Source organism: Malaya genurostris, chromosome 1 (genome assembly GCF_030247185.1).
Source record: "Malaya genurostris strain Urasoe2022 chromosome 1, Malgen_1.1, whole genome shotgun sequence".
NCBI lineage: Eukaryota > Metazoa > Arthropoda > Insecta > Diptera > Culicidae > Malaya > Malaya genurostris.
Genome location: NC_080570.1, coordinates 81,273,687 through 81,300,541, shown reverse-complemented (window position 1 = coordinate 81,300,541; position 26,855 = coordinate 81,273,687). Strand labels below are relative to the sequence as shown.

Sequence of the window (26,855 nt, the reverse complement as noted above, 5' to 3'; positions counted from 1 at the left end):
ATTCATATTTTGCTCTACAGTCAGCAAGCATTTCACAACTCCATACGCGCCAAACAATCATTGGAGATCTAGCATGCATTGAATGGAAAATGTCCAATTCTAAACGAACCAATTTTCTAGTTTTGCTCTACTTTCCCGAAGGCTTTTTCTTAAAATCATTTGAAGATCGGCCCACGCATACCAAAGAACATTAGCAACGACACTTTTTTCGCTATTATTTATATATATATATATATATATATATATATATATATATATATATATATATATATATATATATATATATATATATATATATATATATATATATACATATATATATATATATATATATATATATATATATATATATATATATATATATATATATATATATATATATATATATATATATATATATATATATATATATATATATATATATTAAAAACAGCCGTGAAAGGCACAACGAGAATTAGGTACATAAGCAATCTTCAGTAACATTATTTTTAATCTTTGGGCCCCTCCCGAAATGAAATCCTGGGTACGGGCCTGTATATATACATTCATATCTGGACACAAATTAAACCATATTCAGACTTCAGAAATATAAAAGACCTAAGCTATTCGCATTTTATTCGAAATTTATTACATTTAATAGTTCAACTCAATATTTTGCTTGAGTTAGTCTAATTAAGCTCAAACATTTTCTTACTCAATACACATAACAATACAAGTAAATATATATTGTTGGAATAACCTATGGATTCGCAGTGCCACTAATGTCCATAATCATCAAACGGTATGGGGAAGTTCAGTGTTATTTGATGTGTTATGACAATGACAATTTTAGTCTAATTGGTTCTCCAATAATATTCTACGTGGGGATATTTTTGTAGGACATGTTCAAATTGTAGTGTTGTTCTTTGAAGGAAAAACGAACTGATTTTGACGGTGAGAATTCGACATTTTTGTAGTCCCGAAAGACATTTAAGAGCATTGTATTATTAGTAACTTACAAAATCGTAGCAATGTAATTCACAGCTCAGCAACTATATGATCTTCTATTCCATATTGAGTTCGTGATAACTAAATAAGTGAAATATGTACTCAAAGGTATTCATCAGCTTCAGCGCATTCATCACGACTTTATGAGCCATCCATTAGCAAGACTTAACGTTTGAAATTACGGTGATAATTTGGCTTTACCATACACTTAATCCTGTCTCTGAATCCATTTTAATTCTTTGCGATCGCAGCAATGTTTTGAAATTGGAGATATATTTTCCTGAAAATTTTAGAAAAACTATGAATTATTGAAAAGTTATCCACGTTAGTACTCCTTTTAATATATATTGATTTGTCCTGCAAAATTCCGTATATTGTTTTCTATACAAAACTTTTCTTTAACTTGACTGAACAGCATTGAACACAATTTATAAACCGGAAAATGACTTAGGAAACATGTTTCTTCGCCGTGAAAAAAACAAAAAAAAGTACGGGTGTGTAATGTCACAGACATAACTGGAAACGCTTTCTTCTTACTTTCGAATATCAATTAATTGACCACTTGTATTAATTGTGCCAGCTTTCCCCTTCTTCACTACTAGAATTTGAAACGATGCACCTAAACTGAATAGATTCTATGCATTTTATATATCAAATCAGCAGAAAGCTCCTACAACAACTATGAATTCCAACTAGTTGAAAAAGGGCCGTATATAGTACAGTAAAGTAAAAATTTGCATAGTTCTTTGAGAATATGTTAATGGTTCTAAAAAGAACCGATTCAAATAATTCAGAAATTCAGAGTTGGAGCTGAGTTCAAGAACTAAATTCAGAAGTAAGAACAAGCTCAGAATTCAATTGCAATTTATTTTTTGAACTAGAGTTTCAAAATTGAACTTAGTTCCAACATGCAGGTTCTGAATTCTAAACCTGTATTAATGATTATCCGTCTCAACTTTTTCTATAATATAGCACATTAACAGATAAAAAAAATCCATCGGGAAAGAGGAGAAAATCTAGAAAATTGTTTTGTATGGAATTGAAAATTTTCCACTCAAAGTATGCTAGATCTTTGACGATTGTTTCGCGCGCATTGAGAAGGGCAATGCTTGTCAACTAGAGAGCAAAATATGAATAGGAGAAAGTGTTATAAAGCGTCCCTGCTGACCAAAACACCCCCTTCCTTTTTTAAGTTTGCAAGATTTTTTTGATCAAAGGTTTTACCACTAACACTATCTTTTCGTAAGATATTTCTGCTATGCAAGTTTGGCAGTTGTCGGTTGCTGGTAAATATGAAAAAACTGAAAATATCACTAGGCAGCTTTTCTATGTAAGGTTTTGCTTCGACCAAACAAGCATTTTAACCGTATAATACGTCTAATGGTCGGTGGCTACTTAGTAATTAACTTTTAGCAGTGCTAAGGTCTCTATTTACAGTATATAAATCCAGAGAAACAAAGCCATTCATTTGATATACGAATTTTGGCATAACAATCCTTCTACGGACATTATGCCCTACCTTCGATTGAACAGTATGCGAGTTAAAGTATTGTTCAATGATTAAAGATTCTTAAAACAAAATGTAGCGTAAGGAGGGTCAAAAATGTTGGTTTCCAATTATAATTAATTGATTATGCGATTGATTTCTGATGCACAGATTATCTTCTTTATCTGCTTTTTTTTTCTCCCGGGTTGGCGGTCTGGTCTTACAAGCCAGTTGTCGTATGTTCCAGCCCCGACCTGGAAGGATTCTTAGTGTCAGTTAGATCCATAGTACTAGCCATGCAATGATTCTGTACACTAAGAATCGGCTGCGAAGTCTATTGAAACAGAAAAGCCAAATTCCACAAAAGGAATGTAATGCCAGGACTTTGCTTTTGCTTTTCTTCTATATCGACGTTTCAAGGGGCATATTGCATCATTGTTGTGGGGCAATACCACTGATTTGTTGTGAGGCATATTGCTTACGGCAAGTGAATAAATTGAGAATGTGGTCAGACGTATTGCAAAGAAATACTTGCATTCTCGAAAAAAAATATATCAGTGCATTTAGAAATATCTCAATGTTTTTTAAGGGGGCATATTATAACACTTTACCCTACTTGATTATTAATACAATTGTTTGGCACTATTTCGAACCAAGTGCTTAATTGAGTATGGGCACCAAATGAATAATATACACAGAAACAAAAGAATTGTGATAATCTCGACGTGATTATCAATTGATGTGATAAATATTTAGACGTACTGAACATCAAAAGCAATAATTTTCTGCTTTCGAGCAGTATTGCAAATAAATCACACGTTATTACATCGAAACAACGTATTGAGTAAATTACATCAGCTTGACTGAATACTGTATACGATTCTGATAGGAAATTATGCATCTTTTCGTGTAACATTACAGCCTTTTGAACGACACCAACACTTTTGTGATATTACACAAAAATTGCTGCTAATCACTACTAACTACTGATGTGCAGCGATAACGATATAATATCACAACAATCTCGGTGTAGTTCTAAAGGTCTGTGATAGTACACGAAAAGATGCATAGTTTCTGTAATGTAATGTGTGATGTAATGTACTCAATACGTTGTTTGGATGTAATAACGTGTGATTTATTTCCATTTCTCGAAAGGATAAAATTGTTGCATTTGATGTTCAGTACGTCCAAATTTATTCACATCGATTTGAGAATCACATTGAGGTTGTTACAATTTTTGTCGTGACTACGACTTACTTTACTATGGGGCGCCTTTTCGAAATTTACCCTGTACAAGAATAGGCAGAACTTTATCGCGAATATCTCTTGATGTACTTAACCCAACAAGATAATTTTTTCTACAAGCTATCGGAAATATGATCAGGAATTTGTGATTAAATTTTCAACAGTGTGAGAAAACCATGAATATTTGAAAAACAAAGTTTTCTAAAACTTTTGGAAATAACATTTATATATATTTATATGTGTGAATTGAAGCAAAATGATATAAATTTTGAATATGAGTTATCGAATAATATTTACATCTAACAAGCGCAATCGCTTTAAAAATGTTAAATAATCTTTAATTTAAAAACAACATCTTTTAGTGATGCATTTTGCGCTTTATGTGTAACTTCATTATATTATTATAGTGCAATCTGTCAGTCTTCTGGAGAATGAGATATAGTCTTCATCAATGATTTTATGCTATACCTTGTTTTTTATCTCAAACGACTTTGAGCCTTGGTAAATAATTTGGTTATCAACTTAAATAGTCCTCTAAATTGAAAAATATATAAGACCAATTTTGAAAATTTCATGTACGTCATTGCATTGTCACTTACATGACTGTATGAAAAGTCGTCAAACTTTCGATTACTCGTAATTTCGAAGCCGAATAATATTCAGTTCTACGAAACCGTTTATATTTTGTATATATCGATTCAATCTACTGCGTAAAAAATATCTAGTCTCGTTCACTCGATTCATATATGTATGTATGCATGAGGGTCAATGAGGTATACATAGGTGGGCAGACACAACTCTTTTGTGTAGAAAGGTTATACAATCACTGCAAAAACTGACTGTTGAACCGAGGCCCGTAGGGCCGATTGTCATATACCATTCGAATCAGTTCGACGAGTTGAGCAAATGTCTGTGTGTGCGTGTGTGACAAATATTGTCACTCACTTTTCTCGGAGACGGCCAATCCGATTTTCACAAACTTAAATTCAAATAAAAGTTCTCACGGTCCCATACAAAGTTCCTGAATTTCCTTTAGGCAAACCCTGCCAACTTGGACCGAAATCAATCTTCAGTTCAACAACGCCATCGCACGGCATCACATTCAACATATCATGTCAATTGTATGGGTGCGCAGTGCTGCTATTTTGGCGCGCACGAATTTGACATTTCTCTCTTCTGCTTCTATGTACGAGATTTGATGCGGATTCGCCTGAGGGCACCTTGTTCGCAAAAAAGGATGTTGAAATGATTTGTTCAGGAAATGTGAGAGCTGGATATCTTGTTAATATGATGTCTTTGCTTTAGGTCTGACTTCCGGTTCCGGAATTACAGAGTGATATGCACAAACAATGTGAAAATTATGCATTACAAATGTGAAAATAATGTCACTCACTTTTCTCGGAGATGGCTAAACCGATTTTCACAAACTTAGATTCAAATAGAAAGTCTTATGGTCCCATATAGAGCTCCTGAATTTCATTTGGATCCGACTTCCGGTTCCGGAATTACAAGGTGATAAGCAATAAAAATGCGAAAAAATGCACCAAAAATGTGAAAATAATGCATTAAAAATGTGAAAATAATGTCACTCACTTTTCTCGGAGATTGCAGAACCGATTATCACAAACTTAGATTAATATAAAACGTCTTATGGTCCCATACAAAGTTCCAGAATTTTATTTGGATTCAACTTCCGGTTCCGGAATTACAGAGTGATATGCATAAAAAATGTGAAAATAATGCACCAAAAATGTGAAAGTAATGTCACTCACTTTTCTCGGAGTTGGAAGTTCTTAAGATGCCATAAGAATATTCCAATTTTCATTCGGATCAAACCCCTAGTTCCGGAGATAGGGCGCTCAGTATGAAAACGTCAATTTCAGGATTACTTTGCTTATAAGCTACCTCTTTATATTAGCTAGTGTTTTTCTCTAGTTTGCAGACCATGAGACTCTGTAAACAAATAAACCATTGATAGTCCCATAAATAATTTGCTGAATTTTATCCAAGTCCGACTACCGGTACATTCAAATCGTCGTAAAGAATCATAAAAAAATGTGTAGGTCATATTAGTGAATGGTTGAATGAACCGAATGTCACTATGGCGGCATCCAGCTTTCGGTTCCGGAAGTACCGCATAATAATCAAATATGATCCAATGGAGCTCACAACACTTCCTCACATATGATTGAATAGATTTTCACTAACTTAAATTCAAATGTAGTGTATTGATGTAGTAGTATTATGCAACAGAAATCTTCAAAACTATTTTCTAAACTGTTTTAAATTGTTGTACTTCGGGGATTTACTGCTGTAATATACAGGAGAAAATGAAAATGAGAAAGGCATCATTACACCACTAGGTGGATTAAAAAAGGTTTTAGGTCATGAAATTTACAGTGATTTTTACAGTGATTGCATAACTTTTCTATACGAGACAAGCAAAATGTTCAAAAATCAACCCAGCAAACAAAAGTTAAACGCGAATTGCTTGAGAACCCAACTTTCACTCGGAGCTCCGGAGACCCCTAGTGTTATATACCATTTGATTCAGCTCGACGAAATCAGAAAATGTACCGATTTTAGCAAGCTTAAAAATCATACCGTCCGTATGGTAAAATGCCCAATTATCGAGCTGCTTTAAGTAATGATTGTTATTTTTTTAAATCCGAAGATTCATTTAAACTTACAATTTTATTGAAAAATAAAAACAAAAACAAAATAATTACCGAACAATTTGTTAAATGATTCCATTTGGTTTACATAACTAGTTCTAGTTGTTTGACAGTTCAACCAAGTTTTTATTGCCGAACGGTCAGTAATCAATTGAATTACCGAATGAGTAGATGATGGAAAATGATGTTTGAGGTGGTTTTAAATTCTAAGATGGCGACTTCCGGTTTATTGATATTCCTTAGAAACCATTACAATATAGGTATTTTCAGCACGGTTTGATAAGTACAGTTTGAAAACGTTGTTTGAGGTGGTTCTGAATTCCAGGATGACGACTTCCGGTTTATTGATATTCTTTGAAAACCCTTACAATATGGGTATTTCCGGAGTGGGTTTGATTAGTACACGTCGGAAAACAATGTTTGAGGTGGTTCTGAATTCCATGTTGGAAAACGATGGTTGAAGTGGTTTTTAATTCCAAGATGGCGACTTCCGGTTCTTATATTCCTTAAAGCCCTTACAATATGGGTATTTTCGGAACGGGTTTGATGAATACCTGTCGTAAAACGATGTTTAAAGTGGTTCTGCATTCCAAAATGACAATTTCCGGTTTATTGCAATTCTTTGAAAACCCTTACAATATGAGTATTTTCAGAACGGGTTTGATGAGTACATGTTGGAAAACGATGTTTGAGGTGGTTCTGAATTCGAAGATGACGACTTTAGGTTTATTGATATTCTTTGAAAACCCTTACAATATGGGTATTTATGGACCGGGTTTGATGAGTACATGTTGGAAAACTATGTTTGAGGTGGATCTGAATTCCAAGATGACGACTTCAGGTTTATTGATATTCCTCAAAAACCCTTTCCGACACAACGCTTGAACGTCGTTTGAATGATGAGAAAAATAAGGGTTTCGTCGGTTACGTCACTTATACCAGTATATATTCAGAACTGGAAGCGACAGCAATGTGATCTACGAACTCGATTCACAACACAATAGTAGACTAAGTTTGTTAAAATCGGTTCAGCCGTCTCTAAGAAAATTGTGCAGTGAGAAAATCTTTGAAAAGGTGCACACAGAGACATTTTCCGATCTCGTCGAGCTGAATTGAATGGTAACACTAGGGGTCTCCGTAGCTCCGATCAAAAGTCGTTTTCCCCAGCAACTCTATTACGTTTCTACAGAGAAAAGTAAAAAGTAGGCAATTTTATCAAATTTTGATTATTTTATTTTTAACCTTTGTTTATTCTATTTATTTCAATACCGCTATGGATTACCATTCCTTCTGAAAACAATTTTTGAGAGACAAACGAATATTGATGCAGTAAACATGCAGATCGTTAAAAAAATGTGTCATCTCACAGCTAGGTGGGCAAAACACGTTTTATTTAAGAAATCGACATGAAAACGATAAAAGCATTTTCAACCTCAAATATAGAAAGGTAAAGAGTTGGAGAATGCAATTGAATAACCAGTTTTTCTATTCTTCCTAAAACTATATTTTTTTGAGTAGCTGAACTTTGACGATTTTTTATATTTCTAAAAGCTATGCAATAACACAGTTTAATTTTTGCCTTTTTCATATAGAAAGGTTATAAAATCACTGTGAAAACCGATTTTTTAACCGAGGCCCGGAGGGCCGACAGGCATATACCATTCGACTCAGTTTGTCGAGTACGCAAAATGTCTGTATGTGTTTATGTGTGTGTATGTATGTATGCAACATTTTTTTGCACTCACTTTTCTCGGAGATGGCGGAAACGATTTTCATGAACTTAGATTAAAAAAAGGTCTTGTAACCCCACACAAATTTCCTGAAATTCAACTTCCGGCTTCCAGTTTCGGAGTTACAGGGTGATATGCGCAAAAAATATGAAAATAAGTGCACTTACTTTTCTCAGAGATGGCTGAACCCATTCTCACAAACTTAAATTCAAATGAAAGGTATAGTTGTCCGATACAAAGTTCCTGAATTTTATTTTGATCCGACCTCCGGTTCCCGAATTACAGAGTGATTAGTGAAAAAAATCGTATTTCAAATTACTTCCTTACTTTTCTTATAGATGGCGTGACCAATTTCAACAGTCTTAGATTCAAATGAAAGGTCTTTTTGTCCCATATAAAACTTCCATATTTCATCCGGATCCGACTTTCAGAATTATGTGGTGAAGTGTATTAAAAATTGGATACCGTTACATGAAGCGGCGAAACAAAACACGTAAAAAAATATTCTTAACATGCCTCGAAACTATTCCAATCGGCAGCAATTATCAATAGACAACCAAACAGCTCGATTTCGGCTATGCTGGTTCTCGTTTTCTGATTCCGGAAACACCGGAAATAAAAAGTAAAATAAATTTTAGACTTGCCTCAAAACTTGTCCAATCGGTAGTCATTGTCAGTAGACGGTCAAATATTAATTTGGCTTTCCTTGTCCTTGGGTTTTTGATGAACGACCGAAGATTGTAGCCATAGACTCCAAAATGGATCCCAGTCGCTTTTCACGAACCAACTTCGCTGATACCGGTTCCCAGATTCCAGTTTCGGTAGTATCTCTTATCGTTTCCTCAAAGATGGCATAACCGACCTGAGTACTGTTTAACTCTGTACTCTATACTAGTTTATGGACAAACCTTTTTGTTTTTTAAGAATCAAAGAAAATTACTATACCATACATTTATATATGAGAATATTCGAGATACGAGAAAGGCATCATTACAGCACTAGGTGGATTAAAATAGGTTGAATATGAATATGTTAGGTAGGCATGGAAGATGAACTTTCATAGAGTTTTTATTTATTGAACCAAATCATCTTACAGCGTAATGATGGAAATAGTTAATTTGCAGAGGGTATGAAATTACTTGAGCATACTTAACGAATCCTCGCGACATGATCCTTTCACGTAGATTTATGGCAAGCCAAACATATGAAGTTAGTTTTGCGATTCAAATTACGTGAGCACAAATGGTATAGACTATTTGGAAAGTGAACAGGGCTGGAACGAGATATGTTCTCTTATTGTTGAAGAACTTTAGCATTCAGTGTGTCAAGTTTGACTAGTAATTTGAGGAATAGATTTAGGAATCTTTTTTCTTTTGGTTATTCTTTACTGATTATGATATGTGCTAAAATATTAATTATCATATAGATCATTCGTTCTGCTCACATAGGAGGAGTATGAGGTGAACCATCATCATCATCAGCACTCTACCTCCGGAACCATGGGTTTGATCCGAATAAAAATTCGGATATTCTTATGGCATCATTCTTTCAGTTGAATCTAAGATAGTAAAAATCGGTTTAATCGTCTCTGATAAAAATTAGTGACATTATTTTCACTTTTTTGGGGCATATCACCTTGTAATTCCGGAACTGGAAGTCGGATTTAAATGATATTCAGGAACTTTGTATGAGACCATAAGACCTTTCATTTGAATCTAAGTATGTGAACATAGATCGAGCCTTCTCCTAAAAGAGTAACTGTAAAAAAATTACATACACACATACGCATATACATACACATACACACACAGCCTTTTTACGTACTCGTACTGAATCGAATGGTTTTTGTACTAGTTGCACGTTGCACAACACAGAAAAATTGCGCATTTTCCATAACACAACAGTGATCTGAATAGTAATATAAACTAACTTGATAAATTGCACAATCAGCAGAAAAATACAGGACAGCAACTTAACGTGCTACTTGGATATATATATATATATATATATATATATATATATATATATATATATATATATATATATATATATATATATATATATATATACATATATATATATATATATATATATATATATATATATATATATATATATATATATATATATATATATATATATATATATATATATATATATATATATATATATATCTGTATATATATATATATATATATATATATATATATATATATATATATATATATATATATATATATATATATATATATATATATATATATATATATATATATATATATATATAGAGAGAGAGAGAGAGAGAGAGAGAGAGAGAGAGATAGATAGATGGATAGATAGATTTGCAAGAAGTCAGTTTTCCCATACTAAATCCCATACAAACTTTAAACCTCGAGACGATAGTTCTTATGGGACCCAAAAGAAACACGAAAAGTTTGGTGGAACGAGAAAAAAGATTTTTTCATCTTTTTCTTATACAACCTTGTCTCACCCTATTTCTATATGAAATGCAAAACCTGTTTTAATCCACCTAGTGGTGTATAATGCCTTTCTCATATCAATCATACTATCATATATAACACAGTGATATTTCCTAAAATTGAATTTAAAGGCCGATTTAGAAGTTTTTCACGTTTCTTACTTCGCCCATCTAAGTTGTGGTATAAAATATTCAACACTCTTTACCGTATAATTCTGGAACCGGGAGTCGGATCCAGATGAAATATATAAGTTTTGTATAGAACCATAAGATCATTCATTTGAATCTAAGTTTGCAAGAACCGGTTATGAAATTTTTGAGAAAAGTCAGTTAATAAGACCTTTCATTTGAAACTAAGCTTGTAAGAATTGGTTCAACCTACTCCGAGAAAAGTTGGTGCTTTTATGTATACATTTTATTGCACATTTTACAGCATAATTCCGGAACCAGAAGTAATTCAGAAATTTTGTATGGAACTACAAGATCTTTCATTTGAGAGGAATTTGTGAAAGTCGGTTCTGTCATCTCCGAAAAAAGCTACCTAATGTTATTTATTCATATTTTGCACCAGACAACTGCAAAACTTGAATTGCAGAAATAAATTTAGGAATATATAGTGTTTGTGATAAGTTTTTGTTTAGAAAAGTGTGGAATGTACCGTTGCATATGTTTTTACGGTTTTCATGTATTGTGGATAGCGAGCACTATAAGTTTTACATTACTTTACAAGAAAGGCTATACAAGTGGCACATACCTTTCGCCCCAACCAATATGAATTTGACAATAAGAAAATTTTCAATAGAAACATTGAAAATTTCCATTTGTTAATATATATATATATATATATATATATATATATATATATATATATATATATATATATATATATATATATATATATATATATATATATATATATATACATATATATATATATATATATATATATATATATATATATATATATATATATATATATATATATATATATATATATATATATATATATATATATATATATATATATATATATATATATATACATATATATATATATATATATATATATATATATATATATATATATATATATATATATATATATATATATTATATATATATATATATATATATATATATATATATATATATATATATATATATATCAACCAGTTTACTACAAGAACAAGTTTTTTTTGGCGAGCAAAAAAACTAAAAGATTTCCACCGCCAACGCTAATCAGAAAAATGCCAATTTGCGGAAATGGCATTACTAATATCTGGCATCGCTGGTTCCTCATAGTTATAAATGATAGATATTACACGTTTGTTTGTCTTCATGCTTATATAGATTGGGAAGTTAAAGTATAAAGTTAAATCTAAAACAACAGATATGTTTGTCTCAAACTATTTATGAGAGCAAAATATAGGTAGCATAAAATATTGGTTGTTCCAGCGTGTTTGCTATGTGAAAGGGCTAAATGTCCAAATAAGCACGCAACAGTTCATCGATGTACATACTGTAGTAGTATTTAAGGCATTTGTTTCCCACTTCGTTCATGCCATTGATGTATGTATTGCAATTGCATTTAAAAAAAAGTTGACTTGAAAGTAGGACATGCTGTTAACTGCAACCAAACCAATAAAAAAACAATAACTTGAGAAAGTGTCCTTCATAGCGCTTTAAACAAGATTCCACGTTATTCAATCCAACTGCAGCCACCGCATCGCAATACAATTGAACGTTGCAGACAGGCTCCTCCGTCATCACTGCAGCAGTAGCATCGGTGAGAAATTTCACTGAAATGTTTGCTCTTTTTTTTGGCTATGCGTGTACTCTCAATACACATTACAGCGTATTGGTGTGTATTTAATTGAAAACTCATTAATTTTGCACATGGAACTGACTTCAGGGACGGTTCATGAACAACGTAGACCAAGACTCAAAACTTTTGAACGCCTCCGTTCCCCCTCGTAGACTTTCTTAGACTTTTTCAAAGAGATAGTTGACATGCTAACGTTTAGCCTGGTGTATTTTTCGCAAGTTGTACTTCCGCATTTTTCCGAATCTATTTTTTCTTCAGTAAAGCTAAGTTGATGAAAAAATTTTTTGACTCAGTAGACTGAATTTCACAATGAATTTTTTTAATAAAAAAAATAAAGACCGCGTAGACCTTCATTTATAAATTATTGCCGAGCTTTCCAACAACAATTTTGCTGTTAGCTCGGCAAAAGCAATCGGGATTGAATTATGGATTACTGAGTCATCATTAATCCTGCGTAGAAAGGATTTTGCTTCATCATTGCATTAAATACTTATCACATAAGCCAAGTTTGGGGAATGAATGTATTTTATTAATGTTCAGTTAAATTCAAATAAAAAATTGCAATTTCCGAAAAGAAATATCATAGTTAAAAACATTTGTTTCTAGTGCTCCTTCTAGCTGGCAATAAACAAGTATTCAAAAGTGTATATAAAAAAACATTTTTATTCCACTTAGCTTTTCATGAGGTACTGAAATCAGACATTAGATTACAAGTGTCTCGCCGAATTTCAGTAAAAGCTAACACAATGTTCGAAATCTCGGCAAACGGAATTGCTGATTACGGTATATTTGTTGTTTACGGACAAGTTCAGCAATATATTATGCCAAACTTTCGAATTCACAACTTTACATTACCGAATTTCGGCAATGAGCATGTGAATTACTGAGCAATCAGTAAAATTTCGTGTTGCTTATCAAATTCGGCATTTCATTATGCCGAGCTCGAGAATCAGGTTTGAGTGTGTATAGCAGCCAAAATTTAACATAAGTCATATTCTGAATGAAGTTATTTGTATTATATTTAAACTTGCCTAGTCAAAAATTTCCTTATGTTTGGTGCTAATATTGAATAATTGATTTTGAATTGACCCGCAAAACCAACATGGCGATTTGACGGGAACGCACAGTACTGATCGGAACAAATTGCACAACCGTCTTTTTCCAGTTGCTTGTGTAATTCCTGACAGTTTTATCACAGGTAGAATACCGGTTGCTTACGACTGAATGTAAGCATCCACAATTCGAATGAATCCACATTAAAAATTGCATAGCGAGAAATATGGGATGACAAAAGAGGAATGTGGATGTTTAAGTGAAGAATTGAATAGCGAGAAATATGGGATGACAAAAGTCATAGAATATTTGAATATTTGTTTGTGTAGCATTAGGATTATGCTATGCGTGTTGATTATAGATAAAGAAATAGAGCCACTGCACATGGAGGCACATACATCAGTCTTGAATTTGAGAAAATAATTACAGGGTTGCGTACGTGACACGACCGATCACGATGACATTAAAAATGAACAAACAACCTTCTTTACGGCATTATTGAACCGCACCGAGTGCAAGTCGGTTCGATAATTCTAATACTGAGGGAGCGATTTTCTTATACGCGGATAAAAATCCATAATTCAAATTATGAAAATCATGAAACATGTCTTTTCATTACATCGTAACTATTATTAATGATATTATGAGCAAAATGATTAAAATCATAAAATTTTTTATGGGTTTCGCTCACAAAATCATCAGTAATAGACATGATCTCACGAGAAGCAAAGACACCATATTAAAAAGATAGCCAGCTCTCACATTTCCCGAACACATCTTTGGCTACATCCTTTTTTGCGAGCAAGGCGCCCTCAGACGAGATCGCATCGAATCTAGTACATAGAAGAAGGGGAGAGAAATGGCAAATTCGTGCGCGCCAAAACAGCAGCACTGTGCACCCATACAATTGACATGATATATTGAATGTGATGCCGTGCGATGGCGTTGGTGAACTGAAGATTGGTTTCGCTCCAAGCTGACAGGGTCTGCGAGAAGTAATGTTTCATGATTTCTTAATCATGGTATCGGCAATGGATTTGTATCCGTGTACGCGAACACACACATTGAAAATCAATACCGCTAGTGCGAGGTGAACGGTACATACAATCGGAGATGTCATTTCACTAGAGTGATACAGAGCAAATGTATGGCGTAGGTTTCAACTAAACACTGCGGATACATTTGCTCCGCTCCACACAAAGTGGAAATCGCACTTCTTCTCAGTGTCCAGACAGACAGAAGTTGAAAGTTGAAAGAAGCTGGTGCGAGAGAATAACAATCTCTTCGCACGAATCGCTCTCACGTGCTCTCGCCTAAATACACCCAAGTGATCACTGGCGCTTAATGGTGAGCGAACACTTCTGTGAACTTCAATTAATAGAGAGTAGATCTGGCCTTGCTATGAAAAATTTGCAATGAAAACCGAAAATTTAACGATGAATTGTTTTATTTTGCTGATTTTGCGTGCCCACGCTTCTTCTACGCAAACCATACAGCAGAGTGCTCACTGGCGTGTACACCTCTGTGAAAGTATCTGCATCCACCTCAGAGAATTTATTAGCTAATGCTCTAGCACTTAGGTGCGATTCAGTGGAGGAGGTAAAAGGAAATAAACAAACGCACTTATGATGCGTGCACACTTTATACAACAGTGGTGTATATATGTGAAAGAGAAAAGCTCTCGTTGAAGCTGTCAGTGCGATGAGAGAAATTTTGCTTACTCTTCGTCACAAAGAGGAAATGGACATCTCTGCATACAATACACCCGTAGAAGCAGCGATGTCAGGAGATTTTCTACTGGTCTACGGATTCGCAAAAAAAATTACGGAATTTGGCCTTTTTCTGCGGAAATCATTCTGCCTGGTGAACCAAAAAGATCTTCTTTTGCGTGCTAGAGTTTTCGGAGGAAATGTCAATCTTGAAATGGCACTGCAACTATCTGATATCGCTGCGTGGAACGTCAATTTGCAGATATGCACAAGTAACCTTCTCTACGGCATTATCGAACCGCACCAATTGTAAGTCAGTTCGATACTGAACACTGCCAAACTAGAAGTTCATAGACTATTCATCGAATGGCTGACAAAGCTAGTATTTCACCCATCCGCTTTGAACGAGACCAAGCGTTGAATGAGCAAAATAATGTGACAGAGTCTATATTTATATTGCGAGCGAAAGGTCTATATTTCTGTTATGTACGAAAGTTCATACTGTGCAGAATGGTGTATTTTCATTGAACTACTATAATAACTACTATAATAACTATAATAACTATAATTTGAGGCTATAAAAGTATTGTACTACTATGTATTTCTAGAGCACACCATGCAAGCATCCCGTGATAGTACTTCAGGATGTGGCATTTACCGACCTCCATGCATTAGTGGAGTTCATCTATCACGGCGAGGTGAATGTACATCAGCGATCTCTTAGCTCCTTCCTGAAAACTGCAGAAGTGTTAAGAGTATCGGGACTGACGCAGCAACAAGCTGACGAAACACACAATGTAAGTATCATATTAAACTAAGCAACAATAGAACTTTATGATATTAACTTGTAGTATAAACTCCTAAACAAAAGTCAACACACAATACAAAAACTATTTTATTCCACCTAGTGTTGTAATAATGCCTTTCTCATATCTCACATATTCTCATATATAAATATGTGGTATTCTTCAACATATACTTCTTTGAAGCATGAAAAACAAAAAGTATTGTCCATAAACAAGTATAACCTATAGAGTGATTCAATCTTCAAACAACTTTCGAGAGACTCAAAGTTTATAACCAAGTTAAAAGTATATTTCGGAATCACTCCATCAGATGGAATTAGTGTGCTCGCTATGGTACAACTTTCAATATCAAAATTATGCGCTAGTGCAAAAAAGATTTAGAACGACTTTGTCTTTTACAAAAATGTTCGGAATGTAGCGGTCTACATTATGAAAATCATATTAGTTAGGAACTCACGCACCCAGTGGCGCTAGTGAGATCACTATTTTACCAAAGAAAATTGATTCTTTTATCTTAACAATTTGATGAGATAGAATGTTCGTGTTTTCGGAAAGAATTTTCCGGAGTTCATAAATGATGAAATAAACAGTAGATAAAATTTCTCTTATTGGTAACCCGAGTGCAACTACTGCAGCTCAAGATCATGTTGACTTATTAAAATGATTTCCTTGAGACGGTGTTTTAGGGTGTCCATAACCAATAGATGAATGAGTTTTTATTATATCTATAAGGTGGTCTTATGTAAAATTAGAATTGTTTACGAGAGTGATGTTATCAATCAGTTTTTCAATAAGTTGGTAAGGATAGACAAATTGAAAACTGTTTCACTAGAAAGCACTAGTAAGCTACTGGAGCATTAGAATGAATATAGACATCTGAAATCTAAGGTTTTGACTATTTAAATAGTTAGATATAATGTTAAGTACATAAATCGTGATATGCATTGCTAATTTTATTTTATTTTATTTAAATTTAAATTTTTTTCTTGAACTGGGAAAAGCCCAGTGAAACGAAAATTTAATAGTCTCGCTCATCATCAGGCAATCTCTTCATCTTTCATGTCTACAAATTACGATAGTTCGTATAACTGAGCCTACCATTTTAGAACTAGGAAGGCTGTTTAAAAATAATTGGGAACAATGAATAAATAGACGATACATAATGCCATAATCAGATAATACTTATTGAATTTTCAGGAATGAATGAGACTGATTATAACGAGAGTAAATGTCTAAATTCAGTTTTTTAACAAGTCAGGATAATCAAAAAATTTGTAAAAATTGTATGGATCCCTTCAAGTTTATTCTGAATGGCTTCGACGCGTTGGATGTCGAGTTAACAATATGGTGCCCAAACGACAGCACCATTTACAAGAATTGCGCGAATCAGCTAACAACATCATAAATCAAATAAACATAGATTTCCCATTGTACGGTGACACCAACAGCGCTTCTAGTGAGAAACGGTTGTACTTTTTTCCATTAGCTACTGTCATAAATAAAATAAACCTAGATTCCCTAGTGTAATAGTAATGTAGTTGAGCAACCCGTGACACCAAAAGCGCCGTCTGGTGTAAAATGGGGGCTTAAATGCTCCTAAAATGCATGTACAAAGCTGCCTGCAGTAGCTAATGGAAAAAAGTACAACCGTTTCTCACTAGAAGCGCTGTTAGTGTCTCCGTACAATGGGAAATATATGTTTATTTGATTTATGCTACTGTGGTTGTGTCAAATGCGCAGGCCACTTTGTACATGCATTTTAGGAGCATTCACGCACCCATTTTACACCAGACGGCGCTTTTGGTGTCACGGGTTGCTCAACTACATTACTGTTACACTGGGGAATCTAGATTTATTTTATTTATGAAAACATATAGCTATTAAATTATCACACATTTAATATACGTGGTAATCTACGTTGTATTGAGCACTAGTGCATATGCTATCCGGAGAGGACAAATCTTATACTAAAACACCCTCCATTATGCAGTGAAAGATCTTCCGAACAACTTTCTCTGGAACCAAAAGTCACAGCCATTTGATCTTCGAACTTGATCAATGGCCCGACAGTAGCTTTCAAACGAGCTCAAGTTTGTTTAAATCGGTTCAGCCATTTCTGAGAAAATTGAGCGCGTTCAAATACAACGCTTTTTGTCGGTTACGTCACTTATACAATCATATCTCCGGAACCAAAAGTCACAGCCATTTGATCTTCGAACTTGATCAATGGCCTGACAGTAGCTTTCAAACGAGTCCAAGTTTGTTAAAATCGGTTCAGCCATCTCTGAGAAAATTGAGCGCGTTCAAATAAACCGCTTTTTGTCAGTTACGTCACTTATACAATCATATCTCCGGAACCAAAAGTCACAGCCATTGGATCTTCGAACTTGATAATGGCCCGATAGTAGCTTTCAAACGAGCCCACGTTTGTTAAAATCGGTTCAGCCATCTCTGAGAAAATTTAGCGCGTTCAAATACAACGCTTTTTGTCGATTACGTCACTTATACAATCATAACTCCGGAACCAAAAGTCACAGCAATTTGATCTTCGAACTTGATCCATGGCCCGACAGTAGCTTTCAAACGAGCCCAAGTTTATTAAAATCGGTTCAGCCATCTCTGAGAAAATTGAGCGCGTTCAAATATCTTCGAAAAGTGCAAACACATACAATCATACGCACACACACACATACATACACACACAGAAATTTTCCGATCTCGTCGAACTGAGTCGAATGGTATATAACACTATGGGTCTCCGAGGCTCCGTTCGAAAGTCGGTTTTTTCAGCAATTCTAATACATTTCTAAAGAGAAAGGCAAAAACCATTCTTAGTCCACTCAGTGGAATTTTCATATATCTTGAAAAATCACCATAGAGGGTTTGAAATTTTCGATATCGAAAAAGGCGGGTGGGGGGTAATGTCAGAGACATAACTGGATGTCGTGAATACGAAAACAACTGGCATGTTCCTTAACACTTCTGGATATCAATTAGTTGATCAATTGTATGAATTATGCAAAATTCGCAAAAACAAAGAAGGCTTCACTTGATCTAGATTACTGTAAATTTCACACAGCGAAAAGTGCTAAAATCAAATCACACAGTTCCAGGTTTGCACTAAACTGAGGATATTTCCCTTCGATGTGCGAGCAAGAAATCCTAATAGTTGTTTTAGAAAACTTTTAGAGCCATTTGAATTTCTGATTTTGTGTAATGCTCTCCACCGTTGCTTTTTCGCCAATGCAAACGACACAAAATACATCTGCTCGCAGTGGCGATAGAATCCAAACTGATCCAATTTTTGTTGAGAGGCTTGTTTTTACCTGATTTCGTTTGTAGCTTTTTCACTAATGGGCGGTCCTAACGGCTATAAAAATAACCGCATACAGAATTTTAATGTCGATTATTTCATTTCGGATTTGAATAATTTATTGAAAGAAACTATCAATATGCTGTAGGGATTTGTTTCTAGCATTCAGAAGGGTCAAATTGCGTAATTCTCTACGACATTAAATTCTGGAACATTTTTCGCAAAAAACAAAGAAGACTTCACTTAATCTCGATTACTGTGAATTTCACACAGCGAAAAGTGCAAAAATCTAACCAAACTGTTCTAGATTTGCACTAAACTGAGGATATTTCCCTTCGATGTGCGAGCCAGAAATCCTAATAGTTGTTTAGAAAACTTTTAGAGCCATTAGAATTTCTGCTTTTGTGTAATGCTCTCCACCGTTTCTTTTTCATCAATGCAAATGACTGGCAGCTGTGACGTAATCGCTCTTGTCGAAAGCGAAACAAGCTTTGCAAACGACAAAAAAAACATCTGCTCGCAGTGGCGATAGAATCCAAACTGATCCAATTTTTGTTGAGAGGCTTGCTTTTATCTGATTTCGTTTGTAGCTTTTTCTCTAATGGACGGTCCTAACGGCTATAAAAATAGCAGCATATAGAATTTTTATTTCGATATTTCATTTCGGATTTGCGTTTCATTGAAAGAAACTATCCGGATACTGTACGGGATTCATTCCTGCCTTTCAGAAGGACCAAATTGTGGAACTCACTACGATATTAAACACTGTTTGGAACATTTTCTCGAACGATTTGTTGTACAGCAGCAGATATTTTGTTCTCTTCCTCAGAACGCTTTCTGATTGGCTGGTGTTGAGATGGGTCAAATGATACAGGTTTTTCAATAGTGTACTATTGAAATACTTCAATGCTTTTTCTATACACGATTAAGTTGAAATATTTCGATTCTGTTGGTAGTTAGTTTATTCAAATCCTTTCACAGATCACTGAGCTATGCGCTTTCCAAATACGAGAAGGGCAAACGCGCCTTATGAATTATCCTCTTTGATACTCGTTTATACCAAACATTTCAGAAAAGTTTAATTTTGAATTATTTGAGATTATGTCACACAACTGATAATTTTATCATAAAATTGAGATCATATTTCTGATGGCGTATAGCAAAAATTATGTTGATTCGTTAGATACAACAAGAGATACTCACGATCAAAAACTTATCACTCTCTCAGAGGGTAAATTTTGAAAAGGCACCCCATATAGTAAAGTAAGTCGTATTCACGACAAAAAAATGTTTGATGCCAAAAGGCTTAGAATTGCATGAAACGTTGAGATTTAGTGTCATCTCGAAAGATTTTTTTTCTAGAAAATATCGACTTCCTGGGTCCCAGAAAATCGATTTTTTCAAACAAAAATTTTTGTTAAGATGACACTAAATCTCGACGTTTCATGCAATTCGAAAACGTTTGGCATCAAAAAAAATGTTCGATTTCGTAAATTTCATGTACTCCCCCCTATGGTAATTTTTCAAGATCGAAAATTTTCAAACCTTAACAGTCGGACAGCACCTCTTACCCATATCTGATTCAGCTCAAATTTTGTCTGGGGACTTTTTTTTAGTGCTCAAACTTTTGAGTACCACCGCCTTACGAAATAAGGGGGGTTCACAAAATATTCGCACCCTTATATATATTAGAGCGGTAAAAACAACGTTTTTTGTCGGTTATATCACTTATACCATCATATATCCGAAACAAAAAGTCACAGCCATTTAATCTTTGAACTTGATTAATGGCCCGACAGTAGCTTTCAAAAGAGCATAATTTTGTTGAAATCGGTTCAGCCATCTCTGAGAAGCGATCGTTGAGCGCGTATATATATCTTCGACAAGTGCACACACACATACACACACACACACAGACATTTTTCGATCTCGTCGAACTGAGTCGAATGGTATATAACACTATGGGTCTCCGAGGCTCCGTTCAAAATTCGATTTTTCCAGCAATTCTAATACCTTTCTATAGAGAAAGGCAAAAACCTATCATATCAGGTTTTATGTTCTTATCTTTATATATTGCAATACAAATAATCAAAACTTTAATATTCAGTTCGACTCTCACTCTCTCAAGTTCCACAGGTTTCAGATATCGATAGCTTATTCTTGGTAATACTGTAGTAGCTTAGTAGCGCCTTCTAGGAAAACACTTTTCGATTTGTCTATCCTCCACCAATTTATTGAAAAACTGATCGATAACATTACTCTCGCAAACAGTTATGGTTTTCAATTACTGGAGACTATCTTGTAGATACAATACGAACTGTTTAGTCAATCATTTAATAGGTATTGAAATCCCAGAACAACTTCTCGAAGAAACCATTTGAATGGGTATGATAAATTTCCAACCTTGAATTGCACTGCATTTTCAGATACTGTTTATACAATTTGATCTGTCTTCAACTCTGCAACATTCTTTCCGAAAACACCAACATTCTATTTCATCAGTGTTTAGAAGTTCGGTGGACAAGTTCTCAACTAACATGATTTCATAATATATACCCTGACATTCCTAACGCTCTACATCTTTAAGTTTTTTGTTAAGAGCCTAATTCTGATAATTAAAATGTGAATTCAACCACATTAACTACATCTGATGGAGAGATTCCGAGTTAAAACATTTGTTGTTTGACAAACTTTGAGTTCCCGCATTTTTCAGAATGCTATAATTTGGGAGTTACTTGAAGCTCAAATCGTTTTGTCTGTGTTAAGCAAATGATTTGTATCATGCATTTTTCAAAGCGCCCCTGGTGGAGCAGTTCTGAACTAATTGTCTGTCAAACTACACTAAATTGTTGGTCTAAGTATATACAACAAGTTTGCCGAAGATTGTGTGGTTCTCTCTGTCGACCGAAACGAAATAACCGTTCAATCCGGCAACAACTAAAACCGGCAAAACCGAATCCGCGTTGTATGAGACCCCACTGTATATCGTATGCTATTACTATCTCTGCTCGAATAGTAACGTGAATCGATTTTTACTTTATGTACAGTGCAGCTCACTTAACTTTTCTTCTGATATTTACAATTATGCATCAACATACCTGCTGTTATCATATATCCAAAATTATCCCACTAGTTTTTTTTATTTTTTTTAAATAATAATGTAATTCACAGCTCAGCAACTATATGATCTACTACTCCATATTCAGTTGCTGAACAAATTAGTGAAACGTGTAATCAAAACTATTCATCAGGTTCAGCGTATTTATCACGACTGTAGATACCAAGATTGCAAAGCAGATACCAATTGCGAATTACCTTATTGTAGTCATTGTATCCGTTTTATAAGTTTATAGTCATGGACTACTGAATACTGCAAAAATATATCCGTTTTTTAAGAATTACGTCTTAGTGAAAGTTATTGTTTAATTATGATAAACGAAGCGAAATTAATAGAAATTCCACTAACAGAGTAACGCAAAAAGGTAACACATTAAGTAATTCATCGTTTCAACGTGAGTTTCTATTGCGTTGATAGTTAGACAAATTTAACGTTTGAGATTACGGTGATGGTTTGACTTTACCACTTATACTTCAAACTGCCCTAGGATAAAATAAGATGAATGTACTAAAACTGAAAGGTTAATTTTAATCATTTGATCTATCTTTTCCAGTTAGCACAAGTACAAACATCTACCGGCTCAGAGAACCGAACACCGACAGGTCACCATCATCCCAGCTATACGGACAAATTGGTTGAAGATGCTCTATTTGCCCAAAGTGTACCTCCACCCTCGCATCTTAATAACCTTCATCACTCCTCCTCAGGTCATGGAAGTTCTACAGTAAACCAGCTGCTTAGAAGGGCAGCCGCTGCAGCTGCGTTGAGGCGTGAAAGAAACAATTCTAATCAATCCGATGAATTGTCATTGAAACGTCTTCGCATGTCCACTGACAATATGCTTGGTAATAATAATAATCTAGATGCGGTGAGTCACATGCCACAAATAACAGCTACAGACTTTTCCACAAGTATGAAAACAAATAACAGCAACCCACACTCCCCGCATATTAAAGATCATCTTCGGCATGATAGCAGCAAAACGCCTAATGGTAAGGATCGGAATGTTTTACAGGTAATGAATGGTAACATCGTTACATTCTTTTCAATACAGGTAATAACAACAATAGCATCAATATCAACAACAACACTAACAATTTAAACAATAATAATAATAACAACAACAACAACAATCTGATCGCTACTAGCAAGGATAATGCACCAGTCGATCGATCCAGTGGAAGTCTTGGTAGTATAGCTACAAACGGTGGAAGCTTAGGATCGAACACAGACAAAGAAAGTCTTACTCCGTCGCCCTCTGTTCGTTCCAATGAAGATGTTAAATCAGAGCCAATGGAGCTAGTGTGCAATTCCAACATTGAAAACGAGAACAGTTCCGATTCAATCGGCGACGACCCTCACGGCATACATCATCCTACCGATATCAAGGGATCTATTAGGTAATATTCTACATGTATTCCTAATACTTCGTATCATTATACTTCATCTTTTAATTCTCCGTACAATTGAATCTATACATAATAAAAAAAATTATATTTAACAGTTCACCTCACGAGGATGATATGGACAGCAGCATACATTCCCACGCAGCTCCTCCCTTTTTAATGTCTCCCGGAGACAATAAACTTTTTGCGCCTACAGGATCATTCAATTTTTCTATAGCTGCATTAGCGACTGATCCTGCTGCACTTGCAGGTATGTAAATTATTTATTTATGCAACTCATAGTTTACTTTGTATGTGTCGCTGAATAAAAGGCAGCAAGGTGAACAGAATGTTAAGATTTCGGGGAATAAGCATTTTTTATAAATTATTATTAAAATTTGCGCAAGCTACGTAGGATTACTTAAGATCTTACCATACACTTCACAAAATCAAATTTCGTTTACGTACTTTATTTAGTCCTTTTAATGATTTTCTTCGTTATAACGTAAAGTAGCTATGAATTTAGTTTATTTCTATTGAAACCCAGAGAAAGACGGTCTACACAATAATTGAAGAATGAAATATAAAAAATTAAAATTTGCGCGAAATCTTTGAAACTGGACTCCAATCTGCAATCATCTATAATCTGAGGAAATTGTTCTATTTTTTAAACTGGATGAGATAAGCAACAACTAAGAAAGAAACCTAATCGGTCAAAACTCTACACACGTTCAGACTATGCACGATGTAGCTGGTGATTTTCTTACTTTACTTACTTTACTTACTTTACTTACTTTACTTACTTTACTTACTTTACTTACTTTACTTACTTTACTTACTTTACTTACTTTACTTACTTTACTTACTTTACTTACTTTACTTACTTTACTTACTTTACTTACTTTACTTACTTTACTTACTTTACTTACTTTACTTACTTTACTTACTTTACTTACTTTACTTACTTTACTTACTTTACTTACTTTACTTACTTTACTTACTTTACTTACTTTACTTACTTTACTTACTTTACTTACTTTACTTACTTTACTTACTTTACTTACTTTACTTACTTTACTTACTTTACTTACTTTACTTACTTTACTTACTTTACTTACTTTACTTACTTTACTTACTTTACTTACTTTACTTACTTTACTTACTTTACTTACTTTACTTACTTTACTTACTTTACTTACTTTACTTACTTTACTTACTTTACTTACTTTACTTACTTTACTTACTTTACTTACTTTACTTACTTTACTTACTTTACTTACTTTACTTACTTTACTTACTTTACTTACTTTACTTACTTTACTTACTTTACTTACTTTACTTACTTTACTTACTTTACTTACTTTACTTACTTTACTTACTTTACTTACTTTACTTACTTTACTTACTTTACTTACTTTACTTACTTTACTTACTTTACTTACTTTACTTACTTTACTTACTTTACTTACTTTACTTACTTTACTTACTTTACTTACTTTACTTACTTTACTTACTTTACTTACTTTACTTACTTTACTTACTTTACTTACTTTACTTACTTTACTTACTTTACTTACTTTACTTACTTTACTTACTTTACTTACTTTACTTACTTTACTTACTTTACTTACTTTACTTACTTTACTTACTTTACTTACTTTACTTACTTTACTTACTTTACTTACTTTACTTACTTTACTTACTTTACTTACTTTACTTACTTTACTTACTTTACTTACTTTACTTACTTTACTTACTTTACTTACTTTACTTACTTTACTTACTTTACTTACTTTACTTTCTTTACTTACTTTAAATTTCACAGAATATTCTCAACTAAAATAGTCAAAAAACTTACTTTTTGATGTACTGTCCTCAGCCCTTGAGGAAGGGCATAGAGTATTTACTAAGTCTTTCAAGCAGCTTATTTAGGCTCGTTTCCCATCAACGCACTAAGATCCAGGAAGCTTTTTTATTCGAGAGGTGTATGATGTTAACAAAAAATCTGTTTCAATCCACCTAGTGGTGCTTTTCGCATTAACATTTCACGAGAAATCGATGAAAGTTCATATTGGACATTTTGAATAACTATTTCCGAACCCGGAGTCCGGAGACTGTCTCAGTTATAGTAAGTGCCCCAAAAACTTGCCTAAAAGTTCAAATAGTTTTACAGTGTTGGTGTCGGTTTTCGTTTTCTTTACCGCGTGTACGAAATCGAAAACCGTACACAGCGTGCTTCCTTCGTAGAGGCGAAAATATATTTTCTTCTTTCGTACCAGCATGTGCATACTGGTGCGCTTTATACAATAGTTTGAAAATTTTGACACCGACTTGGGTATCACATCAATATTCAGTCGCTCCATCTCCTCCAACGATCGCTTCGAGTAATGGGCCGCCACCGCCACTGTTTGCAGGTACTTTTTCGCTATTTGGCCGGTTGCACTGACCTTCAGGCCAAGCGGGTACCGCGATATAACCACGTTTCCTTCGTTCTTCCTCTTCAGCTTCCTCTGGAGCTTCTCATCACTCTGAGTCGTCTGCCATCCGAATCCGGGCCTTGTTTCGATGCTCTGATTGTTAATTGCTGGAACGGACATATTCGGCGTCCACAAAGTGACGCACGATGTCCGTTTTGAACGGGTCCACTTCTGAACGGAGTTGTTTCACTGTTTTTGCCATCACAGTAATAAGTTCGACTGATAAAGCTGTCTGCTGACTAATAAGTTATTATGGTTGATGCTGTATGTGTGGTTTTGTCAGTGCGTCAGTGAAGGTAAACTCATGAATCGGCAATTTTGTCCACTTTTTCAAATGCAAACGTTATTTGCGGTACTTCTGGAATCGTGAGCCGGGGACTGGTATAGCAGGATGGATACGTTTGGCCGTTAACTGACAAGGCCTATCGATTGCAACTGATTTGAAATATTTTTCCGTATTTTATAGTATAACAGCTTGAAATGTTCAACACGCTTAAGCGATTACAGGATTAATCCTGTAATTCCGGAATCGGAGGTCGGATCCGCATGAAATTCAGGAGTTTCGTA

The 26,855-nt window shown here is 34.2% G+C and overlaps 1 protein-coding gene across 5 annotated transcripts in view; it reads left to right on the top strand.

Annotated features, from left to right (window-relative positions):
- The window catches only part of LOC131440628 (broad-complex core protein isoforms 1/2/3/4/5), a 294,222-nt gene that overhangs the window by 242,098 nt on the left and 25,269 nt on the right, over positions 1-26,855 (top strand). For all 5 annotated transcript variants that reach the window (XM_058612079.1, XM_058612077.1, XM_058612078.1 and 2 more), the window contains 4 exons: positions 15,798-15,986; positions 22,980-23,418; positions 23,481-23,826; positions 23,931-24,082. In XM_058612079.1, the coding sequence (XP_058468062.1) occupies positions 15,798-15,986; positions 22,980-23,418; positions 23,481-23,826; positions 23,931-24,082 (1,126 nt within the window). The remainder of the gene's footprint in view (positions 1-15,797; positions 15,987-22,979; positions 23,419-23,480; positions 23,827-23,930; positions 24,083-26,855) is intronic.